The following is an 18806-nucleotide window of genomic DNA, read 5'->3' as shown; positions in this document are numbered from 1 at the left end:
CGGAAATGATCGGTGAATAAACTTTCTAATGCATGACACAACACCTGATTTTGACACGTTATCGGCTCGTTGTTAGTCAACATGCTTCAAAAACTCATGATTTTATTTTATTACATCTAATAAATGGTGTTTTAAGTCATGATATTGTGAACGAAATCGTAAAAACAATTAAGATATGACATCAAAACATCGATAACACGCACTAATCGATGGTGACACATGGCTTCAGCACTTTACGCCCATTTGTTTACCTACGTTGTCATAGAAACACTGTGCCGTTTTCAGCATCAGCTTGTCTTTTCCAGAAGTAGAAGCATGCTTTCAATCCACAAGCTCGCCTAATACCACGATAATGTATGATATGTCTTGAAAACACAGTCCATAATCATCGTGTTTACACGATTAAACAACCATCTCGTAAATCACAACTCGATGGTCTGCGACAGTTGACCAATTTGCGCATGTGCGGAATGAAAGTCGTTCGTGTCGCATTCATTGCGATGAAAATGTCACCAGGCGCCGTACCCCGAAATATTGTGTTGTGTCTGGGAGTTTTGTCGTGTATTCTTAGTAAGTACAGCGTACTCTGATGTCAGTGTTTTTACACTTGTATAACTCGGCCATTTTAATATTCTCTGATCTATTGATTATCACGATTTATATCAATGATTTTGAGGAGCCCCAAGGGAGCGGGGAGGGAGCTGTTGACTGTTCGATCTGTTGGTTTTCCCCTTCCTCCCCATAAAGGCCCATGTCACTGATATTCCTACGGCATTTAGGATGGTTATGCCTTCGTCGGTATATATCTACCACACGTACCTTTAATTTATGGTTTATAAAACGTTACATAATATGGCGCGGGAAGGATGTCATAATTTTTACCATATCATCAAAAACATTAGAAATATGACATCCATCTGACTCACAATCGATACAAATATCATAAGTTAAGGCTTGAGAAACTTTCTTTTTTCAAATCTTTGTAGAAAAAATCACTTTAATCCATTCAGTAATGAAGGAGAAAAACGAAAATATCCAAAGCTCGGGCTCGGGTCTTCAGCTCGGGCTCGGCTCGGGATACACAAATTCTCTACCACCATAATTTTTGCCTAGGCAGAAATAGAATTTTGCCTAGGCAGAAATCGAATATTGCCTAGGCAAAATTCGATTTTTGCCTAGGCAAAAATACTTCTGCCTAAGCAAAAATAATTTTGCCTAGGCAAAATTCTATTTCTGCCTAGGCAGAAATAATTTTGCCTAAGCATAAATCGAATATTGCCTAGGCTGAAATATTTTTGCCTAAGCAATATTCGATTTTTGCCTAGGCAGAAATAATTTTGCCTAGGCAATATTCGATTTATGCTTAGGCAAAATTATTTCTGCCTAGGCAAAAATCGAATTTTGCCTAGGCAAAAATATTTAATTATGACATCCTTCCCGCGCCATAACATATACTGTAGTCAGTTCGCTTATCAAATATATAATTTATAAAAGAGTGACAAAATACTCTAAGAACAATATTAACTGCACTCAGTAAGCCACTGTAGTGTTTTGAAAGGTTGATACAACCGAGATAATGAGATAACTGAAGATGCAAATTTGATTTGAGGTAACAGCTTGAGAACACCAACAATCTAAAAGTAGGTCACAGTGACCTGACAATGACCTGTAATTTTGACAATTGTTAAGTTTGTTCATAGCTTTCATATTGTAAATTGTAACTGAAACCAGAGACTTGTATATCACAAGTATCTGCTGAAACTGAACAGCTAGTGTACTGCAGTATGGTATGAAAGGCTGTTCATGTCAAAAACGAGATACATTTAACGCATTAGCATTTGACATGTTTATAAACACATTTAATGCGTTAAACATAACATTTAACATGTTAAATCTTAAATAGTTAAATGTTTTCTTGGAATTTTAACATGTTAAATTTGTTACTTAGCTAGCATTTAATGTGATTAACAGCTTCGTTTAACACGTTAAAAGTCGTAGAATTTGTTTGCATTAAAATGACTAAAATAACAGACCAATCAAATTCCTTGTTGCATATACATGTAGGCCTATACAAATGTATATATTTGAAAGACTAGGTCCTAACAGTATGGCTGCCAGATCGAGCCAGCTTTCTGGAGAGAATGCATCGACTCTACCGTTAGTTATTGTTATTGTGTTGGCAGGGGGTGTATTGCTGTCACAAGGGACTGCACCCTTTTACAAAGTTGACACTTTTTTCTCTCCATTTTATCAGAGACTTGTATATCACATGTGATTTTATTATAGAGTTCATATTGATAAATTTTACTAACTTTATACGATTTTCAAAATACGACGGTGCCATCTGGTTTTGTGTATTGGTCCCAGTTCTTAGTCACGTAATCCATGATTATTTTCATACATGATGGATCATATATGGCAGCCGACCACGATAGTCTCTACATCTTGTTTTCTGTAAACTGCATTTATAACACGGTATAACGTGTGATGTTCTGTATTATCTCATCAATTTTCAAAGAAAACAAAACTACCAAATCACTGAACAAAATGCAACTTTCGTGTCGGTCAGTGCAGACACAGCTCGGAACGTCTGTAAACAATGTGACGTCATCAGAATGTACCTGGCAGTTACAGTAGTGTACAACAATGTATCAATGACCAAAAGAATGAAGCACAGACTGAAAGAGGAAAAAAATTTGTTGGTCCATTGCACAAATTGGATATTTTGATACGGTCTCTGTTTAAATCGGTTTTCAGAAATATCAACGTTCTCTATGATGTGTTAATTGATATTCTGCCAACGCGTACTGTAATATTCTGTCATTAAACTGTTTGAAATAATAATAAAAAAAAACATCTGCAGACCAAAACAAACCGACCGCCGACATCAGGATTCACACGAAGTAGTCATATGTTGACTCTTCATTTTTTGGAGAAATAACCATTGTCAAATAATTTATACATGCCCACTGACAATGTCGCCGACGGGAAGAGATTGTCTTGGCACAGCCCCAAGGCATTCTTGCACCTCCGCCCGAACCTGACTCTCCTTGAAGCTTCCATACTGTTTCCTGCTTCCATGAAGAACTTTTACCCGAATGCTGATATGCAAAGGTGCAACTGAATAGTTGGTCTGATTAAGTTTAACGCATTAAGATTTAACGTTAAAATAATTATGAACGTGATAAAACTGTATTTGACGCGTTAAATAACTGCATTTTTAAAACACGTGAAATGTAAAAATTTAACGTGTTTAGATTTAACGCATTAAATTGTAACGCGTTGAGTTTTAACGCATTAAATCTTAACGTGTTAAAACTAGTTTTAATGCGTTAAATGTTATGTTTAACATGTTAAATGTGTTTAACGCGTTAAATGCTAATGCATTAAAGGTATCTCATTTTTGACATGACACAGCCTTTCATAGTTTACTATGGGTACAAAGTATACACATCTATGTATAACTTAATTATACCTGGGTATATGACAATTTTTTCGATTTTCTGCTAAATGCGTTGCAATTGATATCTAATTAATGTAGATTCTAGTAAAAGCATTAACAATATAAATTAATTATATTCAGTTTAGTGGTACATGCATATTTAAGCTTTTTCATGATATCGAATTTTTCAAGGCTAGGCATATTTAAGCTTTTTTATGATATCATTTTTTTAAGGCTAGATTCTAATATTACTAATTGGAATTAATGAATTTATGGTTATATAAATTCAAATTGAAAAAAAAAGGTACATATATATTACTAAAACAGCTGCATGCCAATATACTTTGTTGCCACGAAGAATCCCAGTGTATCCCACAGTATTATTTACATGTAGATCTACATGTAACAATGTGTGGTAGATATATGTACATTGATACATACATAGGGTTGTGAATTTCCCAAAGTTTATGTGTTTATTGCTTAAAGGTAAAACCCATAATTATCCCTGCATGACAAGATAAATTAGCCTTGTACTTACTTCCCCAAATGTCTGTGCTTTACTACACTGTAACTTCCAGATACCGTTGTCCTGAAACTTCATAACTTACAACCATCATCTCTTGTATGAGCATTTGTTTCAACTATCTGTGGTCACTCAAAAATTTGTCAAATTTAGTCAGAAACATCCTTGGGGAAAAGGGAACAGATTTTGCATAAATGGTGTCTCTATCCCCCCTGGGGCCAGAGGCACAGGGCCCAGTAGGGGAAAAGGGGTAATTATAAGTCCTTTAAATCACCACCCTTCACAAAGTACTGAATTGATTTGAACTAAATTTGGTCAGTAACATCTCCCACCCCCCCAACCCCCTTGTGACCATAACTTAGGTATGCTGTACATGTGAGCCTTGTATGATCAATAAGGTTTTAAACAATGCAGTTTAGGTCTAGGTTCATGATATTTGGCCTGGCAGTAACATGCTGGGATGAGGGACTACCAAGTTTATTCAAATTAATGTCATTGCCCTCCTTTCAAGGCGACAGGAGTCAAATATGGTAAATCTTTAAGTTTGAATTAATTAATCAGAACTAAGGTGGCCGATAAGGCCCATAGACCTCTTGTTATAGAAACATTGTTATTCTGATTACTATGCAATTTATCATGTAGGTCAAGTTCAGACGCAAGAAATTCGTCTGGTTGGTGGCTCAACACAATATGAAGGACGAGTGGAGGTCAGATTTAACAACCAATGGGGAACAGTTTGTATTGACGACTTTGAGAATATAGAAGCAGTGGTCATTTGTCGACAACTCCAATTCAGGTAATGATACTGGCTTAATAAAGTGAAAATATGCTGTGAAACGTTGAAGTTCAGGGCTCAAAGTGACACCTATTTAGGTGACCATGGCATAGCACCTTAAATTCACCACTGGCAACCAGTTATTGACTTGTAAGGTGCCTGCATGGCAACTAGAAAATTTGTTTTGAAAAATATAAAACATGAAGTAAAATCCAGAAATGTGCCCTACTACCATCACATAAACACTTCTCTGGTCACAATCTAAAACATGTTTGTAACATGGCTGCAGCTTGCACTACTGTCAAGTTTCAATATGTTGTGATTTCATCAAAGGGTGATAGAAAAATCAAATTGCAAACTGCATGAATGTGTAAATTTGCAAATTTGTTATTATTCTACAAACTTGAATGACATTTACAATAAAAAAAGTTACGGACAGATGTTATTGTATGCTGATCTGAAAAGTTAATAGGAAATACGTTTTGAAGAAATTAAAATAACTGGGCTGGGTGACCGACCTTTTCTAATTGGCACCTAGATTTTATGGCCTGGTAGCCCAGTAGGCGACCTGGGAAAATTTGACTCTGAGCACTGTAAAGGGAATTCAGCTCATCTGGCCGATACCAAGCAACTTAGTATGCACTGGTGCAGCGTCTGTCATCCATCAACGTTTACTTTTAATCACTTCTAGTCCAGAACACCTGAAAGGATATTGATGAAATTTGGTCTGTAGTATTATTGGCCAAAGCAGAGCTGTAGATCCAATGCTGTAAATGTATAAACAGAGGGTGTGGCTCCCCTTGGGCCGGAGGAATGGGGCCAAAGAGGGGAAATAGGCCAAAGAGGGGAAATAGAGGTAAATAATTTATAATCACTACTAGTCCTGAATATAATATGATGAAATTTGGTCTAAAGCATAATTGGGCAAAGGAGCTAGATCATCCAATGTTGTATAAATGAGGAGTGTGGCTCCCCTAGGGCTGAATTGAGGCAGTGAGGGGGCCCAAAAGATTACAGGTGCAATCCTTTTGCTGTATATTGTCAATAGAAATATTTAAACTAAAGGGAAAATAATCCAAAAAAGCTTGAAAATCTTTTAACTTTTACTTAGAACTTTAAGAATTGCAGGATTTGGTTTTAACCATTGTTGAGAGAAGTAGCTCAAAAGGTATAAATTTTACAAGAACAATGTGCGCAACCTGACCCTATATTTATAAATACAATTACTGGGCATGAAGATATGAATACACTGATGCTTTTATAATTTATTGCATCAATTTGTTACATAATTGCACACTTGCAGTGACCCCTTTTATGCTGACCTAAAGGGACTATACCTTAACCCCAGGTTTGATGCATGTCATCACAAGGAAAACATTAAATTTCTACTCTATAAACAATTAATATTTACACTTCACTGAATGTGCTCATTACTTTGAAGCATTCTAAGGACCTAGGAATTAATTGTTTTATTAAAGACGCCAGTACAAAGACACCATTGCCAGGGATTTTCTTATACCATTGAGAGACACCAAAACTAAGACTGCTCAACTCAATTCTAATAAGAAATGTGTAATGTTGGTCCCCAGTAGTAGAATCAAGGATTCTCTTGTGTCTTCTATTGACTTTACTGGTAGAGATTGTAAAGCTATGTAGATTTGGGTTCCTAATCTTTTTTCTTTGTCTACGCTTTCTTTCTTCACTTATCCTTATTATATGACCCTGACTGATCACAAGGAAACTGGCAGAACAAACAGGCAAACATATCAAATTCTTTTATGTAAAGTTTAATAATACAGTTAATACATCAACAAATAACTTTTCATTATCATGCAATATGGCCGATCCCCTGCTGTAAAAGTCCAATATTATGTTGCCCCTGGACTTATTACAGAATTTCTTGGATGATCATGAATTGGTTAAAACACGTCTTTACTACAATTGACCAGTGGTGGAGTAGCTGTGACAGATGGACGATTTGGACCTGGGACAGGTCAGATATGGTTGGATAATCTGGCATGTGATGGCACAGAGGAAACTCTCAGTCAGTGCCAGGCCAATAACCTAGGGGTTCATAATTGTGACCATACCAATGATGCTGGCGTGAGATGTGATAACCCGTCGGCAGTGACACCAGCTCCAACAACCACTAGAGCTCCACCTACAGCTCAGCCATCCAACTGTAAGTAAAGCCTGGAAATATAGATCCATGATATAGTCTAGTATTTTACACATTAAAAAGACATAACAGCTTCAAAGACTCAAATATAACAGCTTCAAAGACTTGGATATAACAGCTTCAAAGACTTCAAGACACTCTAATGTATGTTGCAGTATTATACACTGTAATGTACAGTGCACTATAATGCACGTTGCAGCATTTTTGCACTGTAATGTACATTGGAGTGTATGTTTCAGCCCTTGTACAAGTTGCAAGGCTATAGCTGAATACAAAAGGTTTCTGTTTGGAAATAATGTTTTTAAGATTTTTGTTTACCAAGGTTCCACAAACAGCAACTCCAACATCAGGATAATTGGTCCGAGTGACAAAACAGGTGTTGGCTTTGTGGAGGTCAAATACAACAATACATGGGGGTCAGTTTGTGATGACCACTGGGATATATTGGACGCAAGAGTTGTGTGTGGCGCTCTGTGCTTCAAGTAAGTCACATAAGGGACATTTCAACTTTTGCATTTTGTTGGTTGAAATTGTGATGACTTTTGCTTCTTAATTGATAGATAATAAAAAATTCAAAATCAGGCAATATTACTTTGATGTATAAGACTGCCATTTCACATTTCAGATTCAATTAGGGCAAAGGATGCCATCAATTATTATGAATCCCAATATTTATACACGTACATGTGAGCTTTACATGGAGATAATATATATTGTGCATGTTGATATATTTAACAATTTTTTCTGAGTACTGAAATTCTTTTGTTGTGAACTTAAGACATTTTCAGGTTCAGTTTTGCATCTCATCGAAAGGTTTTTTGTCACACCAATGCATTTTAAAAATCCTGGTCATCATAGACTCCATAACATCAATGTCTACCTCATTTGCAGTCAGTCGTTGGCATTAGCTGGAGCCTCCCAGGCAATAGACTATGTGAAGAGCAATGTTAGTTCAAACTTTTTCTTGGATGATGTGGCCTGTGATGGGACAGAGACAGATCTTTTCTCGTGTGGTCACAGTGGAGTTGGTGTACACAACTGTTTGAGTGGAGAGTATGCCAGTGTCACCTGCGTGCCTATTAACCACACAGGGGCAGAAGGTAATTTTACTCGAAACCATAAAATTTCTCATTCTGTCAGTTTGAAGGTTTGCTCTCTGTTTTATTAAAAAGTATTAGGCCAGCGTTAAGTCTGGGCATGCACACTAAACTGACCAACTAATGTTTATACAAGTTTTGGTTTGTTTTGATCAATAGTCCTCTAATTCATCAACCTGAGAATGGTGAGGAAATTCTTCTGGTTCATCAGATCAGGTGTGTTACTTGGCTTCATTGTTGATGTTTATAAGATGTTGAATAATTCTACTTTTTCATTATTTGTATATTTCAGCGCCTCAGCCGTTGCTAAGCTGTATTGATGAGAAGTTTACAGCCAGTTTCAGTCGAGACTATGACCCGTACCTGGAGCACCGACACCTGACCATCTATACACCTAGTGACCCCTGTAATGTCCAATACCAGAACAACTCGGCATACATCATCATGAAGATACCGTTCACTGACTGTGGCTCCATCCTCACGGTAACAGTTGTCTGTTTTTATACACCAGATGAATATATATTATATCCACTAACTGGGTAAAGGGTTGGATAGGCATTATCAACCAAAATCCTAATTATTGACAAGGTATCTTAAGAGTTTATGAGAAGCTGAAATACCATGATATATACCCGGTATAAAGTTAATAGATATATTATATACCACATGTATAGTTATACTTGTGTGTCTGGCCATGGATTTACTTAGTTTATTGCCAATATATTTAAATTTGTTTATTTCATCCTTAACGTGCCTTGATCCCATTTTTTGTTTCTTAACTAACTTTTTTCAGAAAACTGTTTGCTAGTTATCATTTATTGATAGAATGGGTGTCAGAGAGAATGAGTGTAAATTGTTTGTGTTATTTTTATGTTGTAATTTAAGTGTGAGAGGATATGAGTTGTGTAACATGTGTTAGTTGTGTGGAGAGTGAGAGCCCCCTTGTGTGGGGACATTGTTTATATTTTGAAGGCTGACCCCATGTTTGTGTTAAAAAAAAAAAAAAATACCATGAAATCTCAGACTTGATGTATAACAAAAATGTAACTAAGTGAGTTTGGAGTTATTTCCCTTTATGCAATTGGCTGTAGTGTTCAATCATTACCATAAATTTGAAGAAAAGTTTAATAATAATTACAGTGTATGATTAAACAGACATTATAGTTGTTACAGTGTATGAGAATATAAAACATGCCATTAGCTGTACAACAATATTGCCTTTAATAAAAATACCACATATATCTTATAGAGCACAATATGTGATTTTATATGTGATTTTATGAAATGAATCAAACATGTTTTTGGTTCTGAGAACCTTAATTGGCAAGCAAAAATTAAAACTTCAAGAAGAATTTCCTAAAATCTGATATGAAATGAAAACAATTTTAAGATACTTTTTATCATATAATATATTTTAACCGGTTTTAAAGTCAAAATGAGGAGGAGAAAATCAAATAGATACAGCATTTTTTTGTGCCATTTTCTATTCATGATGTTATGTCATTGTCCATAGTATGACGTCACAATAAATTTCCGATTGGCACCACCAAAGAAAGACACCCAGGAGTATATTACACTAATATCATGCAAAAACGTTACATGAGCTATTTAACAGGATAACAGGTATATTATGTGATAACAATTATCTGTGAATGTTAAATGTTAAATTTATGTTTTATGACTGTAGCCTAGTCATTGATTACAGCAGGTTTATAATATTAAACTGATGTACAAGTTTCTAACAGATTCATGAGAGTGCATGTTTATATTTCAGACAAACCAGACCCACATATTCTACACCAACACCATCCATTATAATTTCACTACAAGACTTGGCTCTATCACCAGGAAAAACAGCTACCTTGTTGAAGTCCAATGTGCATTTCCTCGAAACCAGTCAAACGACAATGGTGGCTACTCCCCTGTTACACAACTTGTAACCCAGAGTGCACCTGGCAAGTTTTCTGTAGGTATGACCATATATGGTGATGACAACTTTAACGAACCACTAACGGTTAACCCTGAGTTGACCCTTAATCAGCCCTTGAGCGTCTCGTTGGCCCTGAATGCAAGTCTACCACGCCTCAAACTTGTGATGAAGACCTGCTTTGCAACTCCATCAGGTTCCTGGACAGACCAAGTCAACCACTTCCTGTTCGAAAACAGGTATGTTGGCAAAGCAGAACACAAATGTTCTCTTTTTCTAGAAGTTTTCGGATAATTATGTTTTAAGAAACCTAAGGACTAAAATATGAAGTGGTTGGTCTGTATCCATGCCTGATCAAACCATGCTGGATTTACTGAAATTATGTATTGAAGTCAAATAGTATTCACCTGAAGTTATTACAAAAAGTTTTGTACAGTGGACCCGCGATAATCCGGACGCCGATAGTCCGGAAAACTCACAGTCCGGACGGAAATGCACAGGAACGGATTTCCGTAACGTTATTTGTACTCACCAGTCCAGAAATTCGGATTCCGATTCCGGAAGCCCATTTTGGGAACGGAACGTACTTTTCATTAGTAAATTTCCCTCAATAATCCGGACGATTTTTTCATCACGAGGAGAAAAAAAATGTCGGGGCAAGTCACCCGTGTCGAAAGCTGTACAGACTATCGCTTGACACTGTGCGTAGTCATAGCGACCGCTGCCAGGTCATAGCCCCGGGTGTTTACCTGTACATGTGTTACAATGTGTAGCTTTTGTTTTTATAACGGTACATTGCTTTTTCTCTACTACCTAAATATTACAGAATTTATGCACAAACAGTACGTGATACGATAATTAATCAATCTCAAATACATGTAATAAATTTATGATCGGTAATTAACATCATTAACACTTGAATTGGGTAAACACGGATATCGGCTTTGTAACACCGTTACGTGAAACGACGACTCATTGAAAGATGCATGTTATCAATTACATACACATTTACGTATTAAGCAGTGATCACAAGAACTGGGTTGATTACACACAAATTAGTCAATAGTCGTCTGATACTTAACTAAGCGTCAGTTAAGTGAATACGGGTTAAATAGATAGCTTGGGGTTTCTGGTACGTAAAAATCATAAAAAAAACATGGACTGACGGTAAGTTGTAAAATCCGGGTATTTTATTTAAGTAGAGACATATATTCTGTATATATGTCTCTGATTTAAGGTATTTAACGTTTGTAATTTCTACTTGTTTGTGAACCTCCGGGACGTGACACATGTGTGTTGTTTGTAGGTCACATAGATCTATGCCCGCTATAAATAAAACAACTTTCACTTTACATGTCTTTTAAAAACATCGTTTATTTTTTACTTTCTACAAAACAAAACAAGAATCATATCAGAAACATAAGTATATTTATTGTTAAAAAGTCTGACAATTAGACGTGTTTATGAAACGTCCCGGATTGTATATAATCAAGGGAGATAACTCTTACACGACAATTTTTTTGACCTGGTACACGAAATTCGGCAGTCCGGAAAACTCGTAATCCGGACGGTTTCGACTGGGAACGAAGGTGTTCGGATTATCGAGGGTCCACTGTACCAGTATTTTGTTTCATCTTAAAACTGAATTAGTCGGCCATATCTTCTTCATTTTTAGTTGTCCTAACGACACAACGGTTGCACTTGTTCCTTGGAATGACACAGTAGCTGGATTCCGATTCCGTGTATTTCGGTTTATTGGGTTTGGGAATGTTTACCTCCACTGTACCAGTACAGTGTGTGAGGTTGATGAGAAGAATGAGATCTGTGATCGAAGTTGTGGAGGAACAACACCAACACCTGCTACTGGCCGGCGGCGACGATCAGCCCGTCAAAGTCAGCGTAGGAAAAGAAGCAATGAGGATCATACCATGTTTTATGTCACCAGTAGCAAGATGACTGTGAAAAATGTCAAGGAGGAATCGGTCATTGAGAGGTTTACCCAAGAAGGTATAACACGCCCTAATACTTCACATAGATTGTCATCCTGTTCAAACACTGTAACAATAATTTGTTTAAGAAAGCCATCATATAAATAATGATGATCATAATTGTCCTCAGAACAACTAAATGGTATTCTGTATTAATACATTTGTTTGGAAGTAATTTAAATCGAGATCTGTTGGAAGGAGGAATTCCAGTTGATAAATGATAAAATAAGTATGAAAATTTGCTATCAGGATGTATCAGAGCTGTTTAAATCAATTTAAATCTAAACATGTAAAATCTCAGTAGTAATGAATTAAATCTGGTTGGATGTATCAAGCTGAGAGAGCAGGACTGCAACAATCAATTCCACTTACAACCAAATGCAGATTGGAAATTGAAATTCTGAAATGTCAGCTTGTTTCTGAAACCCAGAAAGTTGGGAAACTTAGGACAACTATATATACACATACATTAAGGTGGTAGGGGAACATGGACTATTCATACTTCTTGTTGATAATCATATGTATTTGTATGTTACTAGAAATACATCAAAGGGATCATATGACTGAATTGTTTTGGAAGAACAATGTACAATGCCAAAGGATGTACTACACAATCTTCAGATTTGATTGAAATGCCAGAAATTTGAAAACTTAACTTGTTAGTTTTTGCTCTTGATAAACCTTTGATAAACCTGATGTAAACGTTTTTACTCTTGTACCTTTGATAAACCTAACGTAAAACTTTGTTTTTATTCCACCTAGTATCTTCCACTACTAGGACAGTTTACACCACACCCACACCGACCAGAGGGTCTCCAGTCTCAACCTCTGTCCCCACCACCAAGCAGTCTAGTAGCTCAGTAAAGGTGCAGATCACCTCTGACATTCCAACAACTGCTGAAGGTCAGGTTAAGGTCACACCCACAACAGATGGATCTCCATTAACAAAGGGACCAGCCACAACGAATCCAGACCTTGGAGGCCAGGGAGGTCAGGAACCTTTGGAAAAATTAGACGAGGCCTCACTCACTGATGGAGTACTGTCTGAGGAGCTACAAGACTTGTCACCGTCATCTGCTTCTCACATGATGGTATCCTTGGTCCTGGTGGTATCTACAGTAGCATTGATGACCAGAAATTGGATTGTGTGAATAGGTCTGATTAGAAAGAAAAATTGAGATTTACATGCTAATACAGTACCAGAATGTGTGTCATGTTATTCCGTCCAATAATAAATAATGACAACAGATCTTTAGATCCTTAATTATGCAGAGCTAACAATAGTTCAAATCATTAATATATAGAACTCACCTGGTCATTTTTCAGTATGTTATTTAAAATGTATGTGCTATTTTCGTACAAACATTATTGTATATACACTATGCACAGAATGTTAATTTTTTTAGCCCACTGTCATCATATCACCTTTAGGCCCTGGTTCAACCTTTGTCCATTCTTAAACAATTCTTAAGCTATTTTTTCCACGGATCTTTAATTCCTAGTTAATTTGTGGGTTCCTCTTTGTCACATTTGTGCTATCAATAATTTTGTGGCTGATCAGAAGAAGAAATTTATAGTCCTATTTTTAATGTTGATTAAGTAAGAGGAGAAAAAGATTACTGTAAACGTACTTATTTTAGTGCAATAAAATTTTAGCGCATTTGGAGATTTTAGCGAGTTAGCGCATTGATGAATTAGCGCATCCACAGAACTTTCTATAGTAATAGAACGTACAAAAAGTAATTAGCGCAATAATAATTTAGCGCAAGGCTTCCAGCGCGAAAAAGCGCTAAAATAAAATTACCGCTAAAATATGTACGTTTACAGTATGTGATGGTAGACACCAAGATTCTTTCGAGATACCTTGTTAAACATGTCCAAGAGAATGAGTTTAATGTATCAAATGCTGACAATGGAGATTTCTGAATCAAATTCTTGTTTGTGATCCTTAGGCCATTTCAACTACATATACTTTCAGTGTTCACACGGTTTATTTTACTGTATTCATGTGCTTATATGAACAAATAATTTTTGTTTGTGATGGATCAAATTATCACACAACATATTGTTTACCAGAGTTACGTCCCCTGTTACACTAGTGCTGCATATACAAAATGTATGGTATATTGCTTAAGACAGAGATATACTTTAAATTTAAAATTTAGTGATGAAGGCTGAAGGCTGTTATTATTAGATCTGTCCATTCCATAGATATTGTATACATTATAACATATTTCAGAGATGTATTTTTGACAGTTTTGAGTTTTTTGATAAAGCTGGATTGAGTTTTCGATAAAGCTGGATCAGAATACCTCAAAAAGATGACCTTTTAAATAGAACATTTTGAAGTCATATGTTTGAATGTATAAGTCCCTTTAACAAAATTGAAAGAAATGAAATTTTGGATTATTTTTTTCATCCAGTTGAAAGTTTTGTAAATGTCATTAGAATGAGTTTTACATCATGATTGATATGGATAATGATGTATAAAACATATCAGAAAGTAATTTTAACACAATTGTTTAAAAAGAATAAAAGAAACAGACATGATTTTCACTGACATATAAAGAACATATGTAGATGATTAGCACCATAATTAAATGTTTCAATTTGATCATCATATTCACCAATAATTTTTTTCTCTTTGAAAAATTTAATCTCATGCAGTTGAAAGTTGATATTATAGCTCCTACTGGAGACCAGCATGCAGTCTTGCCTGACAGTTTGGAGAATAATGAATTTTATCATACAAATTGTAGTCCTATTAACGGTTCATTCAGGGACTAAATGGCATTAGATTGGTTTTTTTAAGTGATTGATATGAAATATCTACTAAAGAGATTTTTGATGACGGCCTTTATTGTGTAGATTGTAAACAACATATGTAAAGCTATGGAGACCTTTTTACTCTGATTCTGGAAAGGTGACTTTGGTGATGAAGCCCAAGTACTATTGAAATATGGCCTATAGCCCAAGTACTATTGAAATATGGCCTATAGCCCTAGTACTATTGAAATATGGCCTATAGCCCAAGTACTATTGAAATATGGCCTATAGCCCTAGTACTATTGAAATATGGCCTATAGCCCAAGTACTATTGAAATATGGCCTATAGCCCTAGTACTACTGAAATATGGCCTATAGCCCTAGTACTACTGAAATGTGGCCTATAGCCCTAGTACTACTGAAATGTGGCCTATAGCCCTAGTACTACTGAAATGTGGCCTATAGCCCTAGTACTATTGAAATGAGGCCTATAGCCCTAGTACTATTGAAATGAGGCCTATAGCCCTAGTACTATTGAAATGAGGCCTATAGCCCTAGTACTATTGAAATGAGGCCTATAGCCCTAGTGTACTTTTGAAATGAGGCCTATAGCCCTTGTACTATTGAATTATGGCCTATAGCCCTAGTACTACTGAAATGTGGCCTATAGCCCTAGTACTATTGAAATGTGGCCTATAGCCCTAGTACTATTGAAATGTGGCCTATAGCCCTAGTACTATTGAAATGAGGCCTATAGCCCTAGTACTATTGAAATGTGGCCTATAGCCCTAGTACTATTGAAATGTGGCCTATAGCCCTAGTACTATTGAAATGTGGCCTATAGCCCTAGTACTATTGAAATGTGGCCTATAGCCCTAGTACTATTGAAATATGGCCTATAGCCCTAGTACTACTGAAATGTGGCCTATAGCCCTAGTACTACTGAAATGTGGCCTATAGCCCTAGTACTATTGAAATGTGGCCTATAGCCCTAGTGGACTTTAACAATACAATACTTTGGTCTGTAGTGCTACTGAAATATAGTCTAGCCCCAGTGCTTCTAAAATATGGCCCTCCCTTTGATACTACTGAAATATAGCCCTTGATACTAGATAATAATATACTGATAACAGTATTTTTGATGGGTTTATTTTGTCTACATGTTCTTGCATTGTGTAGATTTTAAGCAAAAATCCACAAAAGGTTGTCTTCATGCGGCGGCTGTGACAGGGCAGCCCTCACTAGGATGTTGTGACAAGGCAGCCCTCACTATGATGTTGTTACAGGAGAGCCCTCACTATAATGTTGTGACAAGGCAGCCCTTACTATAATGTTGTGACAAGGCAGCCCTCACTATGATGTTGTGACAAGGCAGCCCTCACTATAATGTTGTGACAAGGCAGCCCTCACTATGATGTTACAGGGCAGCCCTCACTATGATGTTACAGGGCAGCCCTCACTATGATGTTACAGGGCAGCCCTCACTATAATGTTGTGACAGGGCAGCCCTCATTATAATGTTGTTACAGGGCAGCCCTCACTATAATGTTGTGACAAGGCAGCCCTCACTATGATGTTGTTACAGGGCAGCCCTCACTAGGATGTTGTGACAAGGCAGCCCTCACTAGGATGTTGTGACAGGGCAGCCCTCACTATGATGTTGTGACAAGGCAGCCCTCACTAGGATGTTGTGACAAGGCAGCCCTCACTATGATGTTGTGACAAGGCAGCCCTCACTATGATGTTGTGACAAGGCAGCCCTCACTATAATGTTGTGACAAGGCAGCCCTCACTATAATGTTGTGACAAGGCAGCCCTCACTATAATGTTGTGACAAGGCAGCCCTCACTATGATGTTGTGACAAGGCAGCCCTCACTATGATGTTGTGACAAGGCAGCCCTCACTATAATGTTGTGACAAGGCAGCCCTCACTATAATGTTGTGACAAGGCAGCCCTCACTATAATGTTGTGACAAGGCAGCCCTCACAATGATGTTGTTACAGGGCAGCCCTCACTAGGATGTTGTGACAAGGCAGCCCTCACTATGATGTTGTTACAGGGCAGCCCTCGTGAGAATGCTGTGACAAGGCAGCCCTCGTGAGAATGCTGTGACAAGGCAGCCCTCACTAGGATGCTGTGACAAGGCAGTCTGTGCGAGGATGTTGTGACAAGGCAGCCCTCACTATGATGCTGTGACAAGGCAGCCCTTACTATGATGTTGTGACAAGGCAGCCCTCGTGAGAATGCTGTGACAAGACAGCCCTCACTAGGATGCTGTGACAAGGCAGTCTGTGCGAGGATGTTGTGACAAGGCAGCCCTCACTATAATGTTGTGACAAGGCAGCCCTCACTTGGATGTGACAAGGCAGCCCCCACTTGGATGTGACAAGGCAGCCCCCACTTGGATGTGACAAGGCAGCCCCCACTTGGATGTGACAAGGCAGCCCCCACTTGGATGTGACAAGGCAGCCCTCACTAGATGTTGGGACAAGGCAGCCCTCATGAGGACGCTTCGACAAGTAATAAACTTTCAAAGAAACTTCATATACTAACTCCAGACTTTAATAAGTTATCCTGTAGGGAATTAACGTTTCATTGTGATATTGGGGGATTGGTAGTATTAATTAGTATGTGGCTGACAGTTTTAGTTAATTCCTTATATCAGAATCCTGTAGACTGCCTCTAAATATGTTTTAATGGTGCTCTTATATTGTGATAAATAAAAAGAGATATATGCCTGGTATGTTTATTACACATACCTGTTAGAATCTGTTTGTTACATATACAATGTATATTTTACAAATTAATATTTTACAAGTTTTTATCTTTAAGGTGAATACAATTTTTTTATCTTAAAATTCCAGTGATAAAGATGTTGATTTGTAAATTGTTATTTAATCAGGAATCCCCATAGGCATTCTGTTGAATTATTTATATTTAATTTCTTGATTTTATTTTTATCTTACAACTGCCTTGATTAATATATTATACTATAATTTCGTTTCTGATTTTCTTCCTGTTAAATATCATTTTTTGCAAATTGTTTGCATTTAATTTATGTTTGCAGAATGTTTAATTATATTACATATGTAGCTTATATTTCTAGTGCGTCATGTATCTGGATCAGTTTTAAATTTTCAAATATTACACAATAATTCCAGATATCATTGAAGTATTTTCAATTTTTATACATATATTACCCAATGTAGTCTTAATACATTTGGTATTTTCAATTATTTCACGATTATTTCAGAGCTGTCTGAATGTGTTCCAACATAATTCTAAAATTGATCCAGATCTATTTGAATGTGTTCTGACCTCCTGAACTTTACTTTATGTTTATCATGTAGAAATGTAGCTAATTTTATATAGATGTGTTGATGTGTTCTAAATTAAAAAAAAAAAATAGCTATCAGTTTTACACCATCAAAATTATCAAACAGCTCAAATGTTAATCCGAAATTTTGAGAGTGTCATAGATGTGTTGTTTATTTAGTAGTTTGTGTAATGTTTGTGTCCCCAGTGTTTTTGGTTATTACACACTTACTGCTGTACATCTACAGTTACATTTATTATACTGGTCATACCTCTAATGGGTTTTTTTCTGGAAGTATGGTGTATTTTTTAAAGCACCTTTAAACATATTCTTCATTATTAATCAAAATGAATTTATGAATGATTTTACTGGGAAATCCTAAAATATAATTTCAAAGTCATCTGATTAATACTAAACCCTATTGTGAATTTGATTTATTTTTATAATCTGAGTTTAAAAAGGAAAATTGTCATTTGTGGTTTATGTAATTCTTACATTCAGATGCGTTAATTAAAGTCTAAAAGATAGTTTAGTTGTATTAAGTTAGCTTTTAACTTTCATTTCAAATTGGATAAGATTTTTTTATGCTTTGATTAATTTATTCTGAAAATGAAGGAGTAATCTTGTATCACGATGAATTATCTAAAAGATAATTGTTCCGTCCATTAATTCGTCCACGACTTGTTAAAATAATTGTTCCGTCCATTAATTCGTCCACGACTTGTATGACAATAGGCATAGCATTACACTAGAGTATATGTAATAAGGTTCAAATTACAAAGATTTTTTAC

General features: G+C 36.4%; 2 protein-coding genes across 4 annotated transcripts in view; one reads left to right on the top strand and one right to left on the bottom strand.

Moving 5' to 3' along the window:
* Positions 1–388, bottom strand: part of LOC117319184 (receptor-type tyrosine-protein phosphatase kappa-like) — a 34145-nt gene extending 33757 nt beyond the window's left edge. The window contains exon 1 of one of the 3 annotated variants that reach the window (XM_033874042.1): positions 256–388. The gene's annotated coding sequence lies outside the window, so the exon portion shown is untranslated. The remainder of the gene's footprint in view (positions 1–255) is intronic. The other 2 variants (XM_033874035.1, XM_033874049.1) reach the window with 2 other exon arrangements.
* On the top strand, positions 339–13548 carry LOC117319227 (deleted in malignant brain tumors 1 protein-like). The gene is made up of 9 exons (XM_033874062.1): positions 339–570; positions 4608–4761; positions 6690–6922; positions 7242–7401; positions 7811–8019; positions 8309–8499; positions 9791–10182; positions 11619–11950; positions 12694–13548. The coding sequence occupies exons 1-9, from the start codon at positions 357–359 to the stop codon at positions 13080–13082; spliced, it is 2274 nt and encodes a 757-aa protein (XP_033729953.1). The 5' UTR covers positions 339–356; the 3' UTR covers positions 13083–13548.
* The last annotated feature ends 5258 nt before the right edge of the window (positions 13549–18806 follow it).

This window comes from Pecten maximus, chromosome 2, assembly GCF_902652985.1.
Source record: "Pecten maximus chromosome 2, xPecMax1.1, whole genome shotgun sequence".
Classification (NCBI taxonomy): domain Eukaryota; kingdom Metazoa; phylum Mollusca; class Bivalvia; order Pectinida; family Pectinidae; genus Pecten; species Pecten maximus.
Note: the sequence above shows the minus strand (reverse complement) of the source record. Positions and strands in the feature narration are given on the sequence as shown.